Source organism: Netta rufina (assembly GCF_964035555.1).
Source record: "Netta rufina genome assembly, chromosome: 15".
In the NCBI taxonomy this organism is placed as follows: Eukaryota; Metazoa; Chordata; class Aves; order Anseriformes; family Anatidae; genus Netta; species Netta rufina.
Window position 1 is genome coordinate 8159484 of NC_140138.1, and position 11024 is coordinate 8170507.

The 11024-nt window shown below is 43.3% G+C and overlaps 1 protein-coding gene across 1 annotated transcript in view; it reads right to left on the reverse strand.

Moving 5' to 3' along the window:
- The window catches only part of SHISA9 (shisa family member 9), a gene marked incomplete at both ends in the record, with an annotated part of 180326 nt that extends 170364 nt beyond the window's left edge, over positions 1–9962 (reverse strand). The window contains 2 exons of the mRNA XM_084296021.1: positions 2057–2184; positions 9352–9962. Coding sequence (XP_084152147.1) covers positions 2057–2184; positions 9352–9962 — 739 coding nt within the window. The remainder of the gene's footprint in view (positions 1–2056; positions 2185–9351) is intronic.
- Between the last annotated feature and the right edge of the window lie 1062 nt (positions 9963–11024).

Genomic DNA, 11024 nt, shown 5'->3' on the forward strand with positions numbered 1-11024 from the left:
TTTCAAATCGCTTAGATACTGGGCATAGAGTATTTGTCTTAATAATGTTTCTTTCTAAAGCTTTTTCCCTGCACCATAAATGCACATGCACTCAACACGCTTTAATCATTTGTGATGTATTGGCTAATTTTACAAGGTCATTTAGTCATGTTTTAGATGAGTTTATGAGGGAATATAGTGGCAACAAATACAAAATAATGAGTAAATGTATAGAATATTGGTTAATCTGAATTCAAATCCAAGAAACTTAATGGGTTTAAAGACCTGCTGTGGTATATTGTATATTGAAGTATACAAAGATTTAAGTAAAACAGTGTGAAATTACAAAATTCTAGACACAATCAATGCAGTAAGGATCTATTTACTTTCTGGCTCTCTTCGTTAACTGGGATTCTTAATAAACATTTCATGTATGAGAGAAACAAAGGATTGTACCCTGAGTTCATTAGCATTTTGCATTTTCCTCCTTGAAAACATGGTCACAGGGAGGATCAGAAGAGATCAGGCAAGAGCTAATACACAGAGCAAAGAGAGAGAGATAGTGCATATCCTCCTTAAACCACAGGAGCTTAAAGGGGTTAGAGCACCTTTGATTGAGAGAGAGAAGCATAAGTTCCCCTCGAGAAGTGGCATGTTTTTACACAATTAGAGTTGTTCTGCTGCAGTATGTAGGTACCTCCCCCTCTGCACTGTACAACTGCACAGACCCAGGTGGAAGTACTTTGCTGGCAAGCAGTGCAGACAGATTAGATGTCAGAGCTCACTATATGTGGTATCTTTATTAGAGGTCACAGTTTTAATTCTCTGTTATCCTGTAAACACATGCATAAGAAATCACAGTCAGCCTCTACCACAAAACAAGTATCAAGAGTGCATGCAGCACATGAGTCATCTCTTTCTCTCATTGTCCTTACCCTGTTCCCCCAAAAGAAGGGAGCAACAAAATCTCACAATAACTGCACAGTGCAATCTGAATAAAACTAATTCTTTGCCCAGCTATAAGCAAATTTTCTGCTTTCTGCAGTTACAGAAAGATAAGGAAAAGACCTGTGCATATAGTTTAAATGTTTCAAACCACAAATACCACTTCAGAAAAGTATATTTGCAGTAACATGCTCAACTACCTTGATCTACAGCACAGAATAAAGCCATCCACTGCCTAATAATCCATACCTTCCTGAATGACACAAACTTATAAATATATTGAACTTAAAATTGTAAATATATAATCTAAAATTTCTATGTATATATGCATATAAATGATATAGATGAATACAAAATACATAAACATGTGCAAAGTAAAATTACACTGAAACTGTTCATGAAAGGAAAATTTATCTGAGCATGAGAAAGATCTGCTCTGTGGTCTAATACAAGACTGAGAAATAAGGTGCCTAGGATTTCAGAACCCCTTGAAATGTCACCATAGTTCCTCCGAAACTCCAAGGTGTACTTTTTCCTTGCCTTCAATAGCAAACACATAATATCAGGCACAGAATAAAAATAGTATTTAAAACAAAATAATAGCCTTTCTCTCATATTTCCATTACAGAAAAGAATGAGAAAGTGAAAACCACATACAACTTTATGCTCTCCAGGAAAGTATTTAACTATTTTACTAGCAGAGATGATATAACAGCCTAATGAGACTACTTTCCTATTGGGTGTTACAGCTGTATGAAACGTCTCGTTAAATCTTGCTGTAAGCTTAGCCATTTCTATTTTGATATAACAAAACATAGAATAAGGGATGGATTGATGAGCTGAAGAAAAACACCAGTTAGGAGACAAAAGTACAAAGCAAATATTAGTCAACCAAGACACCTAACTAAAATAAGCACAATAACTCTTTTTCTAATCAAAATGGCTTGCCATTAGTGTTGCACTATTTGCACCAGGAAAACCTAGATATTTCTAATTCTGTGATAAAGAATCTTCCTAATTTGCAAGAATCCTTGTGCCATCTATCCTCATTTAACATCCACCAATATTCATTCCATAGTACTCATTTTAGTGCCAGCATTCCAAACATTAATATAGTTCTAATGCAACTTACGTAAATTATTTGGAGGAGGTCTTGTATCCATGTTTTCATAATGTTGCACGTGTACTACAATGTTTAGATCTCTTTCCATATGATCTGTTGTACAAGGACCTTGAGGTCGCATAACGTCAGCAAGAGCCCTGAAAAACAAACAAACGAAATCAGATAAACCTGTTGCAAAATCTGTAAGGTATTTGCAATGCTTTACAGTTTATTTAGTTTGAGATACGGCCCATCATAATGTCTCAGGACAAATCAGGACTTAGATTCATTGTGAGACTTTGCACCTAAGGCTATTTAGCCTGCCTTAGTGTGCTAGCAGTAATAGACACGTTAAGTTCTTCAACTGTCTTGGCTCTGTAGGAATGTAATTTTAGCTTGTTGAGACTTGCAGAGTTCTGCCATTGCCTGTGCTTGGTGACTGCCACTGCAGCTCTGCCACTGCACTCAGCTGGCAGCTGAGCAGCACAGCACCGGCCCCTGCAGTTATCCTCACACCTAGATTCCCAGCAGGGTCTGCTGAGGTTAGCTCCCATGCATGCAACTAACTGCACAGAGCACCCACCATGCAGAGGTCTTGGCCATTTTTCTTGAAAATTATTATCAAAGATGAAAGGTCACCTGACTGTAGCAATCCAGTAGGTATAGCACCTGCCATAATCAGGGATTTAAACTGTTCCCATACAGAAAGGGAGCTAAAAATTGTCTTTTCTTACTTCTGTGACAGCCACCTGGTCATTAAGACAGACCACAGCTATGGCAACACTGCTGGCTTCCTTGAAGCTAGTTCAGAAACAGGATGAAACCTAATGGAAGGACAGAGAGCAAGCAAAAGGGGTCCTAAAAGTTAGGCCAGGCCCAACCAGATAGTGGTTCGGGGGTGTTCTGCAGCATTGCAGGCAGAAGCTGTATCTGACGTATCTGAGATGGGTTCATCCTGTGCTTGTGTATTTTTTCCAGACTAGTTTCACTGCCAAGCAACCTGCCTGGTAGAACTGTGTTCTCAGGCACATAGGTAAGCATGCACACCTGTATCAGCTACCTTTTAAGCTCTGAAGCTCTCAGCATGACATTACCTACCCCTCTCTGTGATGCTGGGCCATGGATTTCTACCACTGACTCCACTAGGAGCAGGATGAGCCCCTAGGTACATGCTGTGTAACTACCTGCTGAAGCTCAATGGTACAAAATAACTGGCCCGCCTGCAGAAGCTGTTCCCTTGGGCAAAGGACAGACACGGTGGGTGGAATGAGGGTCTTCAGGGTTCCGTGCAAGGCCTCTCTGTTCACGTTAATGCAGCACTGACCACTATTTGCCTCTAATTTTTAGCTCTCTTGAGCTAGTTTTTAAGGGAATCGCTGCATCTTCTGGGCACTGTGCCCTTTTTAGTTTAGTTTAATTTTCTGCAAAAAATATATACAATGTCCCAGATAGCGCGTCAAGGAAGACTAGCTTATAAACTAATAAATAAATAAAAATAACCACATTCACTCGTGAAAGCCACAAGTACCATCTAGCTCTTCCACTGCACTTCTGTGATATGTTGATTTCTTGATCAAGAAGTACTGTACTTTTAAATATTAAATAGTAGCTTCATTTAAACTACAGAGAGGAATTCTGAGCCGGAGCGTGCTCTCAGATTGCAGGAACATTGCTTTGGTACACATCTGAATGATACTGATGTTTCCTTGTGTTTATAGCTAGCATTGTGTTATTAAAATATTAGTTACAGTTGTGATCAACATGTTACAGAGTACTCTGTTGATGCTGTAAAAGGTCAGGAGATAGCAACCAAATGATTAATGGTATCAGAGCAATGTTCCCATTTGAAGCAATGCTTATACAGCAGAAATAGCAGAGCTGGCCTAGATAGCAGAAAAATAAAAATTCACTAGGAGAGATCTCACAAAGGTATGTAGAAAATGGTGCAAAAGGAAAGCATTATATTGCAAAACATAGTTTTGAATACGTGGGCACCAAAAGCATCAATATCTAGTCAATTTATGCAATATTTCTTTATACAAAGGAAATTATTGACATCAATATTCTTATTCCAGAGAAATTACAGCTGGAGAAAAGTCTGGGAAGGGAAGAAGGGCAAATGAAAGTTCCTAACTTGGATGTGCAAGTTAAAGCTGTGTGATCTCATAATACATAGATTAGTATTTCCCAACTTTGTGAGAGAGGGTTTTCAGAAATGCTTTCCTCATTGCCCTTAATCTGATTGTAAATATTGTTCACTGTAGACTTTAAATAACACCACATGTGATAGCAGATTAACTGCTGCCGGTCTGTGAAAATGCCAACTAAGTTTCCTACCATTTTAAGGTGGCTTTTTTTGAAGAGTTTTTAAGGAATGAGCTGTCCAATTCCAACTGCATTAAGGAAAAATGAACTTCTCATAATGAAGTTGTATTTTTAATAGCGTGGCACCTATGTTTGTACTGTGTTAGCCAAAGTTATGATCTTCTCAGGATGGAGTAGGTCACATAACAAAGCTTGTCCTTATCTTCCACTGGTGTAAGGGAGAGTTAAAAATGTGTGGTAGCTTGTATTACTGAAGCACAAACGAAATGCTGTACCTGTATTTTGTTCTTTTAGGGATTTGTCCATATAATGTAATTGATAAAGGGAGTTTTGCACCCTAGAACATGATAACATGCTTGAACAGATGTGTGCTTCAAAAACTTCTGCATAGGCCACCAAACTGTTTTAATACCTCCATGCATTTGTCTCACCTGAATCATACAAAATAGGTCCCACTGAAAAATTATATATATGCAGAGGATCTTTATCCACACCTTTGCTGTATTTGATGATTTCTTAAGGAAATGCAAACTACAAGATAACCTTCTAATCAGGTAGCCGTATCAGTATGTTCTGTATATTGCTAGTGACTGTAGCATTACAGCATACCTATGTGTGAGTTCGTGCCCCAGAACTATCCAAGCATCACAAAACTTCAGGATTTCTCTTGCCACAGGATTTTTCTCTTTGGATATATAATATAACTTACAGATGTTATAAAAACATGTGGAGCCATACATTTCCCTTATGGTTATAAGCCTGAAGAAGCTGAAACACAGGTTATTTCATGAAAGGTCAGTTGTCATATTTTGCCTCCAGAACTGGGTCAAAACCCGTGAGGGAAATAATTTCACACATAGGATTCAGTATTTTGGCAAGTCAGACTATTTTTGGCCCCAGGTACATGCCTATTGAATGATCAACAAAAGGCTTGACTTGTGAGCTCAGCACATTGTGAAGGATAAAAGAAGAGCTCAGATGGTTCATAATATTCGGTAAGCTGCTAACAGGCTGTCAGAAGCACTGCTTAAAAAAAAAAAAAAAAAAAAAAAAAAAAGATCTATAGAGTACGAGTATGATTGTAAATATTGTTCTTTCAGTTCCTGGTTTGTTTGCACATTCTCCGCAAGGATTAGGGAAGAAGACAAAAGTGTAGCTTTATTTACAGAAAAATCTCCTCCATGGAACAAAAGTAAAGCATTTTCCTTTTCTACAAATTTTCGAGACAGCATTCTCCACTTTAACTAGGGAGCCTAAAAGTCTCATTGCTGTAGTCTTAAGCAGCAAGCACATGCTGCCCTCATATGCCTAGCGGAGCTTCTAGGTCTGCTTCAGGAGGCAGATCCCTTCTCTGTTTCCTTTCAGACACAATGCTGCCACATGCGTTCCCTTTGCCATGTCTGGTACCATACACCATCTTACTCCCTTGCTCTCTTAGAAGGCAGGAGGGTAAAGAAGTTACGCTGCTTGGACCCTACTCTTACTGCTTAGCTCTTGGACACTGTACCCAAGGGAACATTTATCTCCTTTGTCTCCTTTTAATGTCATGTAACAAAGGGAGAATGATATAAACAATGTATTATCATGTGATGTCTAAAGGCAAATGTGCCATGTAGAGTTGATACTGTCCTTCCCTCTCCATTTTCATCTTCCATATTTACAGTTCCATACCAACAGCAAGGTGATTAACTGAAAAGCACTGATCTAACAAGAAAGAAAATGTCAGCAGTTCCATACTTGGAGTCTTTTTGTTTAAAACAAAAGGAGGTAACAAATTCCCTAAAAAAGAATAAATTTTGACCTTTTTTTCTAAATAGATTTTCCCACTAGAGATTTTTTTACTATGCATTGTTTTCACTGCATACGTACATTTTCCCAATGCTTTTTCATTGTTGAATATTTCAGGAAAAATCAGGGAAATGAATAGAGCATTCTTGGTTTGTTTTGGTATAGCAGTAAACACAATGTATTGAAAGACTATAGAAACTACACTCACCGAGTCTGTGAAGTTTCCTCTATTTGCATATTGTACCACTCTAACACACACGTGTCTTACTTCAGCAGCAGATTACTGACTATAAGATGAAATAATATAAGGAATTAATGTGTGTGGCACACTCTTACTTCCTATTTACAGATCATCATTCTTATTCCCATGTGTCAGGTAGCTGTTCATATATTTTAATATAAATAAAAAATGGAAATACATTATTTATACTAATTGTATTTGGTTCACTTTTAAAAAACTCAGCCCTCATAAAAAAGATCAGTTTATATTATGCATTGCTTTTTTGATAAGCAATGCCAGCCCTTCTGTAGGTGAATCTTTTCCTAGGATGGAGAGGACTGCAGTGTTTTATGTATCTTTTGGCTAGGGGAGGGAAAGGAGACAATCTTAGCTAAGGAAACTGAAAACAAATCAGCCTCCATGTGTTTCTTGCTGCCAGCCAAAATGGAGTAACACTTAGTCCTTCTAATTTGGCCTACCTAACACTCTCAGTGCATTATACTTTTGCTTGTTAATAAGGTTCAGTACATAAAAGACGTAAGGGGTGTTCTTTCTGGTTTTGTTTTTTGTTTGATATTATAGTTATGTGTGATAAAAAATGGTGAATATGAATACAGGCTAGATATTACTTTAATTGCTGGTACTGTTAACTGCTTAAACAGATAAATTATTTGTTTCTTAAGCACTGCAGCCTCATTTGCACAGCATTAGTAGTGTAAAATGAACTAGGATGGAATATTTTAGTTAAACACACATCCGAGGACAAAGGGGTTACTTCAATTATTCACTCAGTGAACAGATTTTTAGATTGCCCAAGAGATTTACAAATTAATTCCTTTTACAATTAACAATAAACCCACCCCATGCAGCTGTAATAGGAGTATGAGAACTTTTTTTTTTTTTTTTTTTTTTTGGGGGGGGAGCAGTAGCGCTGCTTTTTCAGAACATGACTAGCTATTATGTGTACTGAGTGGGTGACTGTTTTTCCATGTGATCATGACTTTCCAAGTTGCTATAATCCTGACTTGAACATTTTCATGGTGAGGAAAGATCTCAGACAGTGTTAAGTAATCAGGGTAAGACATGACCTTTCTAATAACCACTTCAGAAACCTAATCTTTATGCACACATCACTGAAGGATTTCAGAATGATTTTCCAATCCCCTAAAATTCTCTTTCCAAAAACTAAGACAGAATATCCTTTCAGGATACTTCACACCTGTACTTTAAATAGCAAATATACAGAGCTTCTTTAGCGAATATTTCTGTTAGTAGAAAATGCGATCTATTTAAGCTAGGAAGGGGAAGGCTACACCTTCACTTTGTCCTGGTTTTTGTAACTGTTACAAGCCCTGTCTTTTTGCCTGCATGAAGACACTACAGAAATAGACAGAAGCAGAAGCAAAGGAGAGCTTTTTCCAAACAAGCTTCAGCTCCTTAGTTTAAGAGTAAGATTTTAAGAAGAAATTGGGATCCGTGTATTCTTCTTTTTCTCAATTTTGTAGTTCAGAATATTCAAAATGTCTAAAGGATTAGTATACCTTGCTCAACAAAAACTGTCTTTGCAGAATTACCACTGACACACAGTGTTGAGTTGACTAAAATTTCTGTGATGTGCTTTGTTCTCGGTAGTATCCATATCAGCCAGTTTAAAAATAGCAAATAATTGCTAGTGAACTGGTGATGCATTTGCAGGAGTATTTTGGTGGCTTTTTCCTGTTCATTTCAGGATAAGCTGTTAAACAAAAATCCATACAGGAACTTCAGTAAAAAAAAAAAATACGGCTCCAGGTGTTGAGTTGATCTCTTGGGCTGTATTTCAGAGGAAGATTCTTCATCTAAGCTTTAAAGATTGTGAACCACACCATTAGCAGGGCAAGAGGAAGCTTTCTGCCACACTGCATGTCCAGTAGAAGGCATCCTTTTAATTGCATTTCATCACTGAAGTTGCCCAAGATGTTGGAATCAATTTAGACTCTTTAATGGAGCTATTTGCCTTTTTCAATGCCTTTACCCCATCTGCTTTACTTTCATGTGCTTGGGATTAGCATAAAAAATCAGACAGACTGCAAACTTGACAAATGTGTTATGCCTTGGTTTTGAACTGCTGTGACAATCTTGGTTTGAAATATGTTGTTAAAGCCACTGGGCTCTGTCCCGAGCTGCCCACCTGCCTCTCCACCACTAGGCAGCCAGGATCTGGAGTAGACAGCACACAGCATGCCTAACTCTAGGTGGGGGAGGTTCTCTTTGATGTAACTCAGCCATTACACTGTGGATATAGAGTATAACACACACGTATATGGATGCAAGATTTTCATATTCCATCTTTTACCTCTCAACGGTAACTGGAAAATATTAAGAAATTCTACAGTAGATTTTCCATTTTGTTATCCCTTTTCCCTTCTACCCTGGCTCATTTTTACAGCTCAGATATTTTACAAATAGCTCACACACTTGCAAGGGTTGGGGGAGTAGGGAAGGTCCTGCCAAAATCATTTTGCAGCTGGAGAGGGAGGGTGAGATGACATTTGTTTACATGCTTCAGTTGAGAAGTAAAAACATTTTCCAAGCTTTGAAACAGTTGGAAGAGGGAACCCATCAGGCTTTCTGTAATTCAGTATTGCTGGTTTCAGGATTTTGTTTTCCTATTCATGCACAGTGTATCTGGGAACACTTGCTGGATCTTACTGGGGAGAGGGTCAGACGCTGCAGATAAAAATGGACTGCTGTCTGTGCAGACTCCCCAGTTATTTCTAGTCTTCCTCAGTATACATGCACTTTGATAACCCAAGCTTGGGGAACCACAGGAGCCCTGTTCTGCGAAGTTGGTCTCTCCGTCGGTCGCCTTGCAGGAGAACGCAGCCTGCCTGGCCGGAGGTGTTTGTTTAGCAGGAACACACGGGCTCCTCTCTTCTTTTTGTGTGTGTGTTAGAGGAGGAGGGCAGGGGGGGCACACGACACGACCCTGCTACCTGGCACTCAGCCTTACCTGGACATGTGCTCCCGCTGGGGTCTGTGCGCCTTCTCCAGCCCTAGTTTGGTGAAGATCCCCACCAGCACCATGACTGCCACAACCCCGCAGATGATGTAGACAATGAGGTTGGTTTTATCCCTGGTGGGGTCGTGCAGAGGGTCGTCGATGCGGGAAGGAGGCTTCCCAGTGTTCATCCACAGCGGCGTCTCATAGTTTGTGCAGGTGCTTTGATCCAGCCTCGTCTTCTTGAACTTGCAGCAAAACCTGAAGCCACAAGTGCCGCAGCAGAAGATGAACTCCCCCGAGCTGCAGTTAAAGGGGGGGTCCCACTGCCCCATCACGTCAAAGTAACCCCTGCAGAAGTCCGGGGTGGGAGGTGGCTCGGAGGGGTCCAGCTGCTCCCCGAGGCTGGAGTGGTTCCCCCCTGAGAGCACCACGAAGCTCCCCAGCTGCTGGCCGGCTTTCTCCTGAGCCCGACACACCAGCGTGAGCAGGTCCGCCACCAAGTAGCCGAAGAGCAGCCGAAGAAAACCTTCCATTCTGCCTCCCAGCCCCGGCTCAGCGCTGCCTCCTCCGCCGCCGCCGCTCGAGCTGCTGGATGCTGCGCTGCGCCAGGAGCTGAACATAAATACGAACATACAGGGGCTGGCTCCGTCAGGGGCCGGCCGGCCGCTCGCACTCAGCCCTTCAGCACCGCGGACAGCCCCGGGCGGGCCGGGCCGGGCCGGGCCGGGCCCCGGGCGGTGCCGCAGCCCCGCAGCCCCGGGCGGCACTTGTGGAGCGGGGCGAGCCGGGGGGGGCCGGGCGGCGGGAGGCGGAGTGCGGCGGGGGAGAGGGGCGTGGAGGGGAGCGGGCGAGCTCCGAGCCTTCCCCGCGCCGCCTGGTGCCGCCGGGGGCTGCCACCTTCCGCTGCCCCCCTGCGGGGCCCGGAGCGCTGCTCCCGCACAACTCCCTCAGCCCGCCGCCCAGCCCCGCCCGGGAGGAGGAGGCGGAGGTGGATGAGGATGGGGATGGGGCGGCTGCCCGGTGGCATCCAGCCCGGGGAGAGCCGCCTGGGCGGGCGAGGCAGAGCCGGCGAGCGCAGCCCGTCCTCCGAGGCGCCCCCTTCCCTTGCACCCCTCTGCGGAGCCGCCCCCCGCCAGCTGCGCCCCGCTGAGCGGCTTCCCCGCGGCCATGGCCCCAGCTCGCACCCCTCAGCCCCAGCCCTTACATAAGGGACTTCCCGCCCAGGCGGGCGCTCCCCACAGGTGCGCAGCCAAAAAGCCCCGGGGCGCCTCCTGAGGGGGGCCAGGGCGGCCGCGTCCCCGTCCCTCCTCAGCCCGCGGTCTGCCCGCCGAGGCGGGCGCCTGAGGGGGGCGAGGAGAGCGGGCAGCCGGCGGAGCGCTCCTTCTCCCCGCCGAGCCCCACTCACCTGCGAGGCGAAGGCAGGTGCCGGCAGAGCGGCGTCCATGGGGCTGTGCCTCCGCTAAGCCATGGGCGCTGCCCCCGGCCCGCCGCGCCGCGCACAGGTGCCGCCTTACTCGCACCGCACGCCTCAGAGTGGGGCTGCCTTCGTGCCTCCTGAACATGAGCTGCCCCGGCGCATCGTTTGTTTAAAAATCTTGTTCTAATGTCAGTCAGGCTGGCTCTAGAGGACGCGGTGAGGCTGCGGGTTGTTTGTGAGGCACAGAATTAAAATAACTTCCCCC